The sequence below is a fragment of the Sciurus vulgaris genome (assembly GCF_902686455.1).
Source record: "Sciurus vulgaris genome assembly, chromosome: 12".
Classification (NCBI taxonomy): domain Eukaryota; kingdom Metazoa; phylum Chordata; class Mammalia; order Rodentia; family Sciuridae; genus Sciurus; species Sciurus vulgaris.
In genome coordinates, this window is record NC_136473.1 from 87,102,281 (window position 1) to 87,119,356 (window position 17,076).

Sequence of the window (17,076 nt, forward strand, 5' to 3'; positions counted from 1 at the left end):
AATTTTTCTGGATTTCCAAAAATGGTCCAATCTCACAAGCTGGAACTCAGAAACAAAATTTTATATGATAATTTCATTCTGTCTATAGAATATTAATTGAACAAAACAAATTAAGTTCTTCTTAAAGAAGTATTATAGGTTTTAGAGGGTAATTGCTGAGTGGACGATTTATAGTAAATGAAAATTTATGGGCAATGAATTTCTCCTATCTCTATACATTAAAATCATACTCTTACTTCATGGAGTTGTATCATAACCTTCCTAGAACATTAGGTTTAAATAAATAATGATACTTGTACTTTATTTACCATCATCAACTTCATATTGCACTTAAGTACACATATTTTATTGTTACAACTAGAAATTCAAATGTTTTGTTTTGGTAATTGTATAAGAAAAAAGTGGCCAACTTGAGTAAAATAAAATATTTTTATCACTGAGAAAAAAATGTTAACTGGTTGAGTGGAATTTTTACTTTTTTTTTTTTTTTTTTTTTTTTTTTTGGTGCTGGGGATCCAACCCAGGGCCTTGTGCTTACAAGGGAAGCACTCTACCGACTGAGCTATCTCCCCAGCCCCGAGTTTTTACTTTTAACATTTTATTACTTGTTGGTAAATAAACAATCAACAAGAAAGTAAAGAATGAATTATCTAAATGTACTAAAACAAAAACAGACAAGTTTCTTGTTCTGACAGTTATTTATGCTCTCAACTTAAATAATTAAAAAAAATATTAATAGTATGCAGTCATTGGACAAAAGGAAGCATATAACTTTGTTCTCCAAAGGAAGGGATATAAATGAGGTAACCTCTTCACAGCCTGGTGGTCAAGGAAGGCGACCCGAAATAAGAAAATCAGACCTGTAAACAAATAGCAAAATCAGTCACAAGAAACATATACAGAAAACGTGAATATTAAAGTAGTTATTGCAATATACTCTATATGTTCAAGGTTGTAGAGAAATTGAAGTTCCTAAAGGAGCGTAATGCATTTTTGAAAATAAAAATCTGGACAGGATTAACCTCAGAATGGTTACGACAGAAGAAAATATCAACACACAAAAGCCATTGTGATAGACCACCCCAAATGCATTGATGAGGGGCAAAAAAACAATGAAAAATACAGTGTAAGTTACTGGTGGGACAAAATCAAGTTATCTTACATTCACCGAATTGTCGGCCCAGTAGGAGAGAGGAGAATGATTACTTGAAGAAATAATGTTCAATTTTTTTTCCTAATATGATCTTGAAAGGAGTCAGAGGAAAAAAAGCACTTTATTAGAAAAAAAGAAATATGTCAACAGACTTTCTTGTTAAAAACTTTGCAAATCCAAAAGCCATAGAGAAACATCTTTAGAATACTACCTAGTCTACCTAAAACTCTAAACAATATGGTCACCCTGGACTTCTGTACCTATTATAACTCTAAAATGAAGGTGAATAAGTACAGTTTTCAACAAATGCTGAGAGGATTTGCTAATAGCATATCTTTACTATGAACAATGTTAATGGAAGTTGTTAATACAGAATGAAAAACAATGTTAGGTGGAAATTTGGATTTATACCCACAAAATGATAAATGTGGATAAATATTTTAAAATACCACATGGTGTGGTTATCTCCCATCTTAAAACTATCTTGCTCCATTTTTGCCTCCCTCTCCCTGTCTTTACGTCCTTTTCATTTCTATATCGATTCCCTCTTCCTTCATATTCATTACTCCAAAGTATCCATCATCTCTCATCTAGGTTTCTGTTTCAAAATAACCTAATATTTCTGTATCTAAACTTGGTCCCATCCAAAGTTCATTTCCCAGGGAGCAAAAATACATATTTAATAGAAAATTGGATCATGCTGCCAACCCCACCACCACACCTGACAAATTTTACATGCTTTCTTGTTCCATTTAGAATTTGGTTCAAACTTCCCATCAGGATCCACAAGCCCTTCAGGGATCTCGCCCCAGTTGCCTTTTCAACATCATCTGCAGCTAATCTCCTGTCTCACTTGCCCCATTTCCAAGTGCCTACTTTCTCCACTTGAACTGCACTATCTGAGGTGTCCCAGTTGCTATTTTACTTGGTTTGGAACACTCCTCTCCCTTTGTATGACAACACCTTTATATTCCAATAAATTTATAATTTTACTTATAATTTATGGCTTTATTTTGCCTGCTATGATAATAATTGGTAACCTTTCCATAATATCTGATACCAACTAGTTACTATGCCTAACACTATATATTAATTTTAATTGTATTATTTTCTTATAATGTAATTCTACAACAAACTACATGATAACACTACTTCTGTTCTTGTTTTCTAGGTGAGGAAACTAAACCCCTTGAGAATAAGTGAAATTAAGTGATTTCCCTAAGATCTCACAATTTGTCGTTGGTAGAACCAGAATTTTAATGCAGACAATCTGGTCTAGGAGACTTTTGTCTTAAATGGACCTCTTAATCATGTGTTTTATCATACGAAATGTTTCTTTGATTACAATTACATAATGGACATGTTTTTTTCAGAAGTTATGTTTGTCCACTAGGAGCGCCATAACAAATACCACAAACTAAGGGACCTTATTTCTAGAAGTTTATTTTCTCACAATTATGGAGGCTGGAAGTCCAAGATCAAGGCACCAAAATGATTGGTACTTTGGAAGGCCTCAACAACCTACAACAGTACATGAAATATTTAAATTTTATTCTTTTTCAAAAATCCTCAAAATATTTCAAATGAAAATTTAAAACAAAATATAACACAAATTTAAATCTACTTTTTGTGAAGTAGTATGCATCAATTTTTAAGAACCATATGAGTATGATTTTATTTTACGTAAGATCTGTCTACACAAACTAAGTAGATATTCCTATTTGAAGATTTAAACTACATAATTATAAGCTAATTAATATGGAAAAAGGTTTCTCTGTAATCCTTTTTTACCCTATAGAATTTATTATAGTTTTCAACATTCCATATTTTTAAATTTATCATAATAATCATTTTATTTAGTTAATTATGTCAAAATTGAAGCAATACTTTCACTGACAGAAATTTAAACTATATTAATGCTTTTTGTTAGTTTGCCAGGGTCAGAGTTTATCAGGACACAGTCAGTACATTAGCAATAGATTCTCTTAGTAGGTATTTTTTTGTTTAAAAAATAGAATTTTGATTCTGTAGTTTCCAAAATCAAATTTACCAAAGGAAATTAATTTCAGTAAGCATGGTATTATATTTTTGGTGCAGACCTCATTTTGATCATTTTGTATCTTTGCCATGGTCAGTGATAATTATTATGATATGGTCTTAATGATCCAGCAAACCTGTATTATTTTTCCTTACAGAATTTAGAAAATAAAAAACCACAGAGAATGACAAAGACAGATACCAGATTTATGACTGATAAAAACTATTTTAAAAAATTTTTTTAGTTGTAGATGGACACGATGCATTTATTTTATTCATTTATTTTTATGTGGTGCTGGGGATGGAACCCAGTGCATCACACTTGCTAGGCAAGCACTCTACCACTGAGCCACAACCTCAGCCCTGATAAAAATTATTGTTGGATGTGACTTTGATGTGTAACTGCAATAGACTTTTTAAAAAATCTCACTCAGTATTTCTTAAATACAAAATCACAAAGACAGAAAGACAACTGCAGGCCTTCCAGCAAAGCATAGCAGGAAAACAGCGGGTCAAAATCAACTCTATAGCAAGGCAAACATGAAAGACCTCAGTGACATTTTCTATCCTAAATCAAAAAGATAAGTCATTCACTTTTCCTGAGCAGAAATCAGTGAGAGATTCCAGAAACCAGAAAGGCTTATATCTGATTGTAATGTCATCCATGTCTTGATTTAAACCACATGGAATCACAATGTTTGATATAATTCCTGTGCCCATGTTGGAATTAGAATGTTTGGTATGATGAGTAAAATAGGCTAACTGAGTAGAACAAAATACTGACACAATAATTATTTCCAATGTTGGAAAATTCTTAGTTATCTAGACAATTTTTTTTACCAGGTAACTGTTGAGTTTTGTTTTGATCCAAGAATCAAAAAAAAAAAAAAGAGTATAATATCCTGCTCATATTTAAGTAGAAAGCTTGAGTATGAATATTATCAAAAAGTTATCAGTTTAAATGTTTTCCTTGTATCATAGTCCAGTGATACCACGATTTATACAAGAACCTGTGTTGTCTGTAACAAAATGAAAAGGAGATTTTCTGGCAGACCTAGTACTTTTCAGGGTATAATGATTTAGTTAGTCTCCATAGGGCACTATCAATCTCAGTTTCTTTGGAAAGCAGTTTGTCGAAATTCATGTGAGAGGAAAATTTCTCGAGAAAAAAAGACTTGAATCAAAATTTCTTTTTACACCACTCTTAATAAATAAATGAGTGAAAGGAAGACCAGTAGTGTAAAGGGAATAGAGGGAGTGGGGGGGAGGTGGCACCAGGAATGAAATGGAATAAATTAAAATGCATGCATGTATGATTTTGTCAAAATGAATCCAACTATTATGTAAGACTGTAATGCATAATCAAAGCAAAAACCTGTTTTTCATAGAGAGAAATGATTCTGATTATCTCCTGTTTGTACATTATCCTTTAAACTGGAATTGTACCATATTTGGAGTAAACATTAGTTTATGCTAATTGGAACTCCAAGTTCCAGCCTGTTGAGTTAGCCATTTATTCCCACATATAATTGCTAAGTTTAGCAAATAAAAATACTTTGAGTCACAGTGGAATTTGAATTTCAGATAAACAATGAATAATTTTAGTATGTGACACGTAGTCTTTGGGACATATTTATAATAAAATAGTTTTTTACCTGTGATTGCACTTGGAATTCTCTATTTTGCTTATTACCTTAACCTTATTATAAGATTCAGTTTTTTGTATCTATCCCATAAATTTTCAGCCAAATTATATTCTTTTATTTGAATATTAACTTAATGGCCTGTGATTATAATAGTTTTATTGGTAAACTTATGGTTAATTCAATTATCCTGCAAAGTGTCTGCTTTATAAGAAATTTTATTTATAAACATTAAAACTAAGTATTCTTGCATATGTATTTGAAATATAATAAGTGAAAGTATTCTCTTTCATGTTAATGTGATAGGTTCCTAGTCAAATGAGCACAGTGGCCAATATTATTTTATAAAAATAACATACATTCCAGGACACCTATTTTTTAAATCAAGGTCAGCTAAGATCTTTACTGTACTACATTTATTCCAGTGTTGATGTGTCTTCATTGGTATGAAATTCATTTTTAGACTTTTGATCAAACTGCAAAATTTAGTACTTCATTCAGGAAGTATGTTTACCTGCAACAGACAAAAAAAAAAAAAAAGGCAAAAAGGATTCTGTGGCTATGGAGCAGGATTTTTTAAGAGTATCCTCACAGGATAAACAGTTTACCCTTGGAATGAATCATGTTTATTTAAGTATGTGAACACATGGCTTTATATATTTGCATTTTATGATTACTTTGGAATATAAAAAATTGAGATGTTGAAGCCATTTTTTTTTCAATGCCCTAGTGCATTAGTAAATTTTTCATTGCTATAACAAAATACTTGAGGTTGGGTACTCTATAAATTAAAAAAAAAAGTTTATTTAACTCAGTTTTGGAGGCCTAATGTCCAAGATTAGATGATCCTGTTGATGGAGCTATGGTAATGGTCCCCTTGGCTACATCACCTCATGGCAGGAATGCATATGAAATGGAGAAATCACAAGGTGGGCCAGAAAGGCAGAATACCAGGAGCTGCCAGTCTTACTCTTTTATAACAACTTGCTCTTATTAGAACTAGCTCAGAGAATTGTCTCAATCCCTTCTGAGGGCAGTGCCTCCAATGACCAATCCCTAGATAAAATCTCTTAAGTTCTACCACTTCCCAGTGTCTCCACAGTGAGAACCAACCTTCTAACACATGAACCTTTGGGACACACAAATTCAAGCCATACCCAAGTGATAGCACCCAGATAGTGCCAAGTTAACTTTCCCACCTCCCACTTGAGAATGTTTTCAGAGTGAATTAACAAAATTAAAATTGTACATTCTTTTATTTTTGTATTTACTGTTTTAGAAGGAAAACAAATGATTTAACGGTACGCTTCCTTTTTAAAATATGATTAAATTCTGTTCCATAGGATGCTTTGCATTTTCAAAAAAACACCAGGATGGTTTACTTAAATGTATTGTATTATAAAGTCAACATATTCTGGGCCATTTAAGGTTTTTAAATATATTTCTATCATGCTTTCCAAATGCAGTGTAATTAGATAATTTTTCAAAGAATTTATTCTATGAAAACTCTTTCTGGAATGACTGTCTTTAACCACAATTACTTTTAATAATAATAAGGCATAATAAATAAAGTAAACATATAGCCCAGCCATTTCTTTAGTAGAAATATTTTTTCAGTGTAATAACTAAAAGAAAGACTCCAACTGTGTATGCTCTGAACGAAATTAGGTACTTTATTTTTTTCATCTTTTGGGACAACAAATGGGTACCTGTCAGATATTTCCACTGACAATAATTTGAAAATAGTCAAACTTATGTACCCAGTCATGCTGAGGTCAATTCTATAGTAAGTTTCATTGACAGCTGCATGGTTTGAACATAAAATGATTTACAATAATTCCTGTAATTTTCTGTAAGTAATATACCAAACTTGGCATTTTTATCTTCTAGATGAAATGAATGATCATCAAAGTACCCTCTCCTATATCCTGATTAACCCGTCTCCAGATACCAGGCTTGAACTAAATGATGTTGTGTAAGTTGATCTCATATCTTATATTGGAGATGTGTTTTTAGAAAACTGCTAATTTCTGTACAAATTTTATATGTTACCATTATAGCCCCTTATTTTTCTGTGATATAAACGCTTATAACATCTTTTGATAAATGCATTTGATGTCTTTCATATTATAATACTGTAAAATTGTATGTTTATTTAAAACAAGGACTATGAAAGGTGGAATGAATAAGGAAATAGTGGCATGAATTCTGTTTATTTGAGGAAATAAAACATATGGACTAATAAGAAGGCAACTCAAAGAAAAACCTGAACTATTCCACACTATTTAGTTCTAAATACCACAGAGTTCCTAAAAGGTGAAGTAAAATAGGGCAAAACACATGAGGAGAAGGGAGGAGGAGATGATCAAAGCTCAACATATGCATGTATGAAAATGCCAAAGTGGAATCCACTAATTTGTACAATTAATGGGTGCTAAAAATTATAATAATCTTCTAAAAATTAGGAAAAGGTCCATTAGGATATTTGATTCACTGAAAAATATACATCATACAAAGACTATAGTAATAATATAGTGATAACTAAGACATTTTCTTTAACTGCAAATTTCTTATGGTTAATTAATAAAACTATATTTAAGGAGGAAAACATTAGTGAGAGTTAGATTTCACTTAGATGATGTCTACATATGTTAATATGATATTTTGTTTACGTTCTGCTCTTGATTATTTATTTTCTTCCACTAATTTTGAGTGAAGTTTGGTCTTGCTTTTCTCCTTCCTTGAGTTGTACCATTGGATTGTTTATTTGAAATCCTTTTTTTAAAATGTAGCCACTTAGTTTTAAAAGCTTCCCTCTTAGTACTGTTTTTACTGTATTCCATAGATTTTGCCTTTTGTCTTCTCATTTTAATTTCTTAAAGTGAATTTTTAAAATTCCCTTTTGATTCCTTCAGTGATATATTGGTCTATTTAGAGACCATTATTTAATTCTCATGTATCTCTAAAATTTCTAAGGAACCTTATGTTACAGATTTCTAGTTTCTTCCTCTGTGGTCAGAGAAGACACATGCTATGATTTCAGTTTTTTGGAATTTCTTGAGGCTTGTTTTGTGGCCTAACAGTGATCTGTGCTGGATAATATTCTATGTGTGGAGAAGAGAATGTCAATTCTGCAACTGCTGGATGAAATGTTCTGTAATACATCATTAGATCAATTTAATCTACAGTGTAGTTTAACTCCAATGCTTCTTTATTGATTTTTTTTTTTTTTTTCCTGGATGATCCATTCAATGATGACAGTGGTATGTTGAAATTGGTACTGGAGCCATTTTTCCTTTTAAATCAAAGGAAAGATTTTTTCCTTTAGCATCTAAGTATGCTTGATTTATATCATTGAACACTCCAGCATTGCATATATGTACTTACAATTGTTATTTCCTTGCTTAACTGATCACTTTAAGTGACCTTCTTTGTCTCTACATGCAGTTTTTGACTTAAAGTCTATTTTATGTGATGTGTTATTTCTCCTTCCTATTTTTGTTTGCTTGGCCTATCTTTTTCTATCCCTTTACTCTCAGTCTGTGTGTGCCTTTACTGATGAAGGAGTTTCTTGAATGTATTTTATTGTTGGATCATTTTTTATTTGTTTGGTTTTTAAATCCATTCACCCAGTCTAAGCCTTTTATTTATGGAATAGATTCTATTTACATTCAAGCTCACTCTTGATACCTTAAGACATGTTCTTGTCCTTTTGTTAATTTTGTCTAGTCGTTTTGTATATTCTTTGTTTCTTCCTGTCTGATTATTCATCTTTGTAATTGGATGGTTTTCTGTATTGATAAGGTTTTATTCTTTTCTCTTTTATATATATTGACTCTACTAGTAAGTTCTATAAACTTGCATGTTTGCAGGATGGCAGTTATCATCTTTATACTTCTTCTGTAAGGCTCCCTTAAGTATTTCTTGTAGAGGTGATCTGGTGGTGATGAATTCCATCAGTTTTTGTAGGTCTTGGAAAGTCTTTACTTTTCCTTCATTTCTGAGGTATAGCTTTGCCATGTATAGTATTCTAGGTCTGGCAGGGTTTTTTTGTTTGATTTTCCTGTTTTTTTTTTTTTTTTTTTCTTTTCCCCTCTTCCTTTTAGGACTTTGAATATATCCCATTCTCTCCTGGTCTGGGATATTTCTACCAAGAAGTCTGCTTTTAGACCAAGGGGGATTCCCTATATGTGACTTGATGCTTTTCTCTTGATCTTGTTAGAATTCGCACTTTGTATTGCACTTTTCTTATTTATTCATTCATTTATGTTTAGGGCATCATAGTTAAAATAATTTGGTTCATTTGGACATATTTGTTTATGCTTATAACATAGTTTTCTCCATTTTCTTCAACCGCAGTACTTCCTCTTTCTCTTTCTCTCCCTTCTTCCCTCTCCCATATTCTCTTCCATCCACTCCATTAATCTTCCATTTTATTTTTTAGTGGGAGCATTATAGTTACCTATTAAATTGTAATGCATTGTGACATATTCATACATACACATATCTTAATTTGTTCAAGTTCATTCCCCATTTCTTCTCCTTTCCCTTCTTTCCTCCCTTCCCCTTGGAAATTATGGCATTTGCTGGTAAATAAATGGAACTGGAGAATATTATGCTAAGTGAGATAAGTCAGACTTAGAAAGTCAAGGGTTGAATGTTTTCTGTGAAATGTAGAAATTAGAAGAAAGAAATAAAAAGGGGGAAATGTCTTGCACTTTTGACAGTTTGCCTATAATATGCCTCAAAGAACCTGTTTTTGGGTCAAATCTGTTAGAAGTCCTTTGCATTCTATGTATGTGCATGTCCATACCTTTTACAAGATTTGAAAAGTTTTCAGCAATTATTTCACCGAATAGATTTTCTCTGCCTTTTTCCTTTTGTTAGTCCAGAATGCCAATTATGCAAATGTTGATTGATCACTTACTGATATCCCATACGTCTTGTAGGCTTTCTTCATTCTTTTGTTTATTGATTTCTTTAGACCCAAGATTTCCATTTGGTTCTTTTCTATGATCTCTGTCTTTGTTGACTTTTTCACTTAGACCATGAATTATATTCCCAATTTCATTGAATGTTCTGTCTGTATTTTCTCCTCTCTCACTGGGTTTTCTTAAAATCAGTGTTTTTGATTATTTGTCAGGCAACTAGTCAACTTACTCTTCTTTGGAGTCTGTTGCTAGAGAGCCCTTGTGTTCCTTAGGAGGTATCACATTATATTCTCCTTTTCATACTCCTTGTGTCTGTACATCAATAATTGTGCAACTGGAAGGTCAGTTGCCTCTACTAATTTTCTAATATGGTTTTCCCAGATAGATAATTTTCTGGGGGGAAGTGACCTGGGGTTTAGAGAGGCTTTGTTTTTGGTTCCAGGTAGGTGCTTTAGGGTAATGTCTGTGCAGTCTCTATAGTTAACAATCAATGTTGGCAATGCCTGGGAATGTCTCAGTGGCCTAGGCTGTAGAGGTCATGGTTTGCACTGCCAGCAGGGATGTAGCTCTATTCAGTGTGGTTGGTTAGTTGGTGGCTCTTAATGATTTGCTCTTGACTACAACTGTAGGGTACTTGTTATGTTCCACAGGTTGTGTGGGAGTGGATCCACTCTGGCAGGCTCATGCAGGTAAGATGGGACTGGACTATCAGCATAGATGGGGCATCCATCTGTTTCTGAGGGCTGTGTGGAAATGGGGCTGCCTCTGTGGGAATAGGTGTGGTGGAGCAATGATCCTGGTAGCAGAGCAAGGTTAACTGTCAGCCTTTAAAAATGATGCAGGAGCCAGGCTACACAGACAGGCCTGATTAGGTTGTCCATAAATATCTCAGGTGACTTAGGAGGGCCTCTGGCCCCTGCCTGCTTAGGATAGGCAGTCCAGCTGTTTTCTGGGGCTGCAGGTATGTGGATGGGCTATCCAGGTGCTTCCAAAGGCCTTTATGGAGTAAAACATTCAGGACAGGCTACTTGGCTGTTTCCAGGGGTCCTGGGTGGATAGACAGGGCTGCCTGGATACAATTCTGGTCCTCAGTCAGCCATTTTTCTCAAGAAAAGCTCCTTGCTAAGTCTAGTGGCTGCAGGAGAATGGGTAATGCTGCCCATTTGCTTCCTGCTCAGTGGTCTGAGCAGCTCAGGGTAGGCTGCCAGGAGTTGTTAGGCAGGGCAGCCCCTCTGATCCCAGAGCCTCTGTAGACCATTCTGTTTAGGGTTGGCTCAGCTGCTTCCACAGGCTAACTGTGGGTGGTCTGGCCTCCCATCTGTTTCCCAGGCTGGAGATGTGTGAGTGGGGAGCCCTATCTGCTTTCCCAAACCTCATCAGTTTGAGCCACTCAGGAGAGGCTGCCTAGCTGCTTACTTGGGGTTAGGAAGGTGGGCATGGGCATTCAGCTGGTTTGCAGGCCTAAGCTGTCTGGCTGCCTCATGGGAACTTGGGTGGGTAGGATCTCAAGATGGTGGTGTTCAGCAGGAGCCTCGATGTGGAGGACACAATGTGTGATATTTATTGGTGATAATACAGTGGTGTAATAACCCACAGGTGCCCAAACTGGATTCAGGACCTTCAAGGACTACAGGGCTCTCCAGCAATAAATGCTTAGGGTGTCTGTGGTGTGAATAAGACTGCTGGGGGTCTTTTGCCTAAATAGGACCTGCATATGAAATTTCTCTTGGTTCGGACTTGATATTGGAAAATGTACAGAAGATGCCGTTTGCTTAGTTCCCTTCTGTAAGGTCTTCATGTATCTTCATGCTCAATGACATCTCTGCAACTTCCCACTGAACTCTGGTCTTCCACTCTAAACACTCCAGGGAAATAGCCCCTTGATATGGCTCTTTATGGTGGAGGGAAGGGTGCTAGACACCTCTCCTCATCCATCCTGCTGATGTCTTCCCTCAGGTATGCTTTTTTTTAAAGGAATTCTGCAGAAAGCAATGGAACTGATTGGCAGGGTGGATCATGGTTGGAATGGGCCTGAAAGTTGAAAAAGCAGTTCAGAAGCAGGCATGAGGCAGAGAAGCTGTCACAGTATCAAGATTATAAATTCCTATGTAAATATATTTATGAAGGCAAAGAATTATACTTTGTTATTGATGTGACTATTGGAAGAAGGAGTCTAATGTAGCTTTAGGATTCAAGTCTGTGTGGTTGCAAACAAATGAAAATAAAAAATGTTGTTCCACCAAAGTAGACTCATAAATAAAAAATTTTTCTATGAATTCTTCAGTCTACCCCATTAATACCAAACATTTTATACTTCTTTTCAAATAATTGTATTCATTATATACTATTCATTTAGTTATGCTTACCTGATTTGTATTTCAAAATAAAGGTTAAGTCTCTTAAGCATAACAAAATTATTTTCCATGATTATTTTTGAAAGAATTATCAAAAGTACAGTGTTATTCTTTGAAGTCTATGGACATGTTCCCATACCAGATATGTATGTATATGACTTTAAATTATTTCTAAAACCTTTCAACTTATAAATAAATCATGTATGGTACAATGTATGCAGGTAAAACACATGTATTTTTGGAAAAATTTCTCCCCTGTGGATACTTTTATTTTTTGTTATTTTTAAGATAAATTGACTTCTATAGAAAACATTATTATATCATTGCAATGATCTACATTGTGGCACTGAGATAAATTTTAGTAGAATTTGAGCTGTGACAAATTATCATGAAAAAATATTCCATGGTAAGTAGTATATAAAAATACAGCTTAAGAAATTTACTTTATTATATTTATAATAGTGATAACCACAGGAAAAGGAACTTTTGTCACAACATCAATGAATATAGTGGATAATGGATTATAGAAGTGCCTTTCATGTGGTTTTAAAAATTCACCTTCAAAAGTTCATTCCAATTGAACTGGCAGCATTAATTTGATTTAAAAAATCACTAGATGATATGGCATTAAAGAGCTTAATGTGCACTATTAATTCTCTCATTGATCCACAATGCTATTGATATTTTAAGTAATTATAATATAGTGTACATAATAGCAAAAAAATCCAGTAAGCAGATTCAAAGACACTAATCTCAACTTTTATTTGATTGAAGAAAATAGACTATAGTGCTTTCAATACTCTCTCATTTTAATTAAGGACTATATTTTATAAATATTTTTCCTTTAGTCTTCAAGAGAAAATTATAATTTTCATTAAGTTCTCACTTTTAAATTGGTTTCTCCATTCTTGTTTTGTACTTCCTCCTAATATCATTATGGGTCTCTGAAATACTGCTTTCATTTTTACCTGGACAAAACTGTCTTGAAATGCTGCCTTACAATCACTATCCTCCTCTCCCCTCCTAACCGTCAGTGGCTTCCCACTGAGGAACAAATAAAAACTGTTTTTCCTGAAGCTTCAGGTCCTTCATTAGCTGATTCTTGCCCTTCTTTCTGACTCTGCCTACCACTATCTTCTGGTCTCCCCAGTCATCTGAAGCCAAAAGCACTTTCTAAGCATATTGGGAACAGCTCTTCCTCTGTTCCCTTGGTTATCCAGCTCAGGAATGGGCTCCCTGCTCCTCTCTTCTCACACCTGCCTTGACATATTCAGTCCAAATCTCTTAAGAAAATAGTCCTCAATTCTCCCTGCTGTTCTCCGTAGCTGTTTAGAATTTCCTATCTTCTTTATGTTTGCTTCAGAAGCTATCCTCTGGTCTTCTGCCTGGCAGGGGTGAAGTTATGAGACTAAGACTGCTTTGTTTTCCCAAATGCACTAATCCTAATCATATTCAAGAGGCGGGTTCTGTTGATACACATCATTTCACAGTGAGAGGTAAAACATCTGTCTTCAAACAAGTCCTACCATTAATGAAAAGTTCCAGTTTGGCAGATGAAACATTTCTCTATTTATTTGTGGAATGAATTAAAAATAATTTTTATGCATTTTATTATTGTCCATTATAACATTACTAAATTTTAGATGAATACTTAAGTATTATCCTGCATAATCTTCACTGCAATATTTATTAAATCATTAATTTTATATAATAATGGAATATTTAAATTGGAAATGTTACAGAAATTACTTAATCAAACTCCTCATTTTATGAATAAGAAAAATAAGATTGAGAAGTTAAGTAATGAAAGAATGATGACTAGGATGTTCACCTCCTTGATAGAAAAATGACCAATGCAAGGGATAGTGAGTCAACACAATACTAAAATAAATCATAAAAATGGATAAGACGAAGATACTGAAAGGGAGCACAATTGAAAAATAGTGATGTCATTCATGACTCATTATGATTCATCAGTTTTCATCATCATAATCTTCTTAGGAATGGAAAGGATAATATAAACCCTGCAAAGTTTTACAGGCTAACTCAATAGTGAGTTTTTCCACCAATTTTATTTAAAGAAAAACAGTTTAGATAACCTGAAATCAGGGTGCATTACAAAGTAGAAATCCAAAGTGTCAGTGTGAGGTAATGTTGACTTTATTTACTATTGCAAAGTGATTTCCTGTGTTCTTTTTCATTAGATACTTAATCCGACCAGATCCACTGTCCTACCTTCCAAATAGTGAACCCAGTCGGAAAAACAGCATCTGCAATGCCACTAATCAAGACTCACGGGAAGAAACTCAACTTTGATAAAAGGAAAATCAGAGACTTCTTTTTCCTATAAGGATCTTGCTTGAAAAGCAAAAGTGTTGCAGAAATTAAAAGAAACTAGACTGAAATATATTCAGTTTTTTCCTACTAAAGCAAAATCTATTCTCTTAGAAGCATAGAGCGTTTTGGAACTCAATGTAGTATTTATTGGTACTTCCCATATGAATATTTAAAAGACAACAATGAAATAAATCTGAAAACAAAAAAAAAATTAAATTTAATACTCAACTCTTTGACAATACCTTGAATTGTATGAAGCCAGCTTAATAAAAAATTAAGGTTTTATGAAGTAAATGAAAAATTCTAATATTTGGTATGTCCCAAAGGACACTGAAGATTGTCACTCCTCTTAAAAAGTAAATGTGTCATAGTGTATTCTTTAAACTTGCTGTTTTATAAAACTGAGCTCATCATAAATGTCTAGTCTTCTCTGCCTAGAGATTACCCAACAAACTTGCGTGGCTGATTTTTGTGTAAGAATCATAGTTTGCTTTAGCATACAAATCTTGAAGTCATTTTAACCCTTTCTGTCTGCCTTTTCATATGATATATTAGTTTTAGAATTTGAGATGTTCACAGCATGTTTAATTACACAGAATAAATTAAAACAAATAAAAAGAAATATGAAGTACCAAACATTTTGGTGACCTTATATCCAGGAAATCTTATGCTAAGAAAAGTATATAACAAAGTGAATACCTGTTATTCTCCTAAAAAATGCCTAGCATAGAGAAAACCCTTAATAACGCATTTGTTGAATTAATTTTATTCCAAAAATTGAAACAGTAACTGGATTTCTGAAATATGCAGAAATGAGTTTCATTAGACTCTTGAACTTTAACATTTTTCATATATCTATGTAATTTCATCAGAAAAATAACTTAAAATTGAAGGAAAATATTTATACTTTTCTATGAATTACAGAGACATGTCAAAACTCAAACATCCTCCATATGTCTTTGGCATTGAAATAATAGCACTAAAAATAGGCTGTTCAATTTTTTTGTTTCAATTTTGGAAATCATCTATATTATTATATTTGAACCTATTAAAGTATAAGTAATCCAGTCCTTTAGATTTAACGTGAATTTTTCAGAATTTGACAGTTATAAATTTAAATATAAATTGACCCTTGGAGACACTAATGCTTTTGTCTGGATTGTTTTTTTTTTCCCTACATAAGTAGACCAAAAAGTACAAGAGAAAGCACAGATAGTTTGTCTGGTAGTAGAAGGGTGTTAAGGTGTTACCATAGGATAGATTTCACTAAATTTTTAAATATATTTTTCTTCTAATTGCCTATTTTTTTAAATTTCTGAATTTGACACTGAATTTCCATTCAGGAAATACTAGGACCTAAAGAATAGAAAGGGACATTCTGTCTTTTTAACAAAATAACAAAGTAGACCAACTGAAAGGAAAATAGAAATTTATTTTTAAAAAGATAAAAACTAATTTTTCCCTAATAATTACACAGAAAAAAATGAAAAACATGCAATATGAAATAAAAAAATATTGTCATTGCATAATTTGACTTGGAGAATGAAATGAGGGTTTTTAAAAAAATTTAAATATAATTTACAATACCCATATTTTAGAATGGCAAGAACACCAACTATTTCCCCTAAAACAGAGAAGGACGCTCTTTAGTCTTCTCTAATCAGTCAGAAAAGTAGAATTATAACAAGTTACTTAAAATTGGGAGCATGCCTTAAAACTTAATGATTGTATGCATATATATGTGTGTGTGTGTATGTTATAAATGTGAAATATATTTGACAAACACACCTATCATATAATTGTTAAAATTGATGGCAGAATTGAACTAAATGTATGTAATGGAAAAAAATAAGGAATATACTGAACTTGTTTCATATTTGCACATTGATAGTCTAATATGATGTTTATTTCAGTTGACATTTTTTTACTCCATTATGGTTATTTTTAGGAATAAATGTAAGATTTTACAAATCTTCTATTTCCCCACAAGATCTGAAGTTTAGTATTTTTGCATTTTGACAGTTGTTAAGACTAGGATTTTAAGCTAGGATATAATTATATTTCCTATAAGACTAAACATTTTGTTTCGTAAATTTTAAAGTAATTATTTTTTATTATAAACATTATCCCAAATTTAATATTTGACAGAGTTCATATCAGCTTGCTATAATAATAATAGTTTATTAGTATTTCTGGTTACTTAAAAAATAAAACATGCTTATAAAATAATTTTAACAAACTGTTGCCTTTTTAAAACAATTACTCTAGCACATGAAAATAAAACATAAAATCAATAATGGTCCTTGTAGCCCTATGGGAATTGGTTCTGTTTATTGTCTGTGTACGATTTTGCTACCAGTTACATTGAATTGCTTTAAAATAAATAATAAAAATATTTCTGATGATGAAACCTAATTGTGATTTTTGTCAAAACTTTAGTTGTTTAGGCAAAGTATGTTTTTTAACTATAATTTTTTTCTCACTTTTATATTTCAAACCCAAAATAAACATCAAAGGAATCCCATCAGAAGAGAGAACAATAAATAAACTGCTGGCCAATTACTTCTATCATAATAGATTCTGAATAGCAATTGTACCATGACAAAAAAGAAGGTAGAAAG

At 32.8% G+C, this 17,076-nt stretch overlaps 1 protein-coding gene across 7 annotated transcripts in view; it reads left to right on the forward strand.

Moving 5' to 3' along the window:
- KCNT2 (potassium sodium-activated channel subfamily T member 2) overlaps positions 1 to 16,856 on the forward strand; it is a 371,051-nt gene extending 354,195 nt beyond the window's left edge. For all 7 annotated transcript variants that reach the window (XM_079107991.1, XM_079107989.1, XM_079107987.1 and 4 more), the window contains 2 exons: positions 6,724 to 6,808; positions 14,323 to 16,856. In XM_079107991.1, coding sequence (XP_078964117.1) covers positions 6,724 to 6,808; positions 14,323 to 14,434 — 197 coding nt within the window. In that variant the 3' untranslated portion in view covers positions 14,435 to 16,856. The remainder of the gene's footprint in view (positions 1 to 6,723; positions 6,809 to 14,322) is intronic.
- The last annotated feature ends 220 nt before the right edge of the window (positions 16,857 to 17,076 follow it).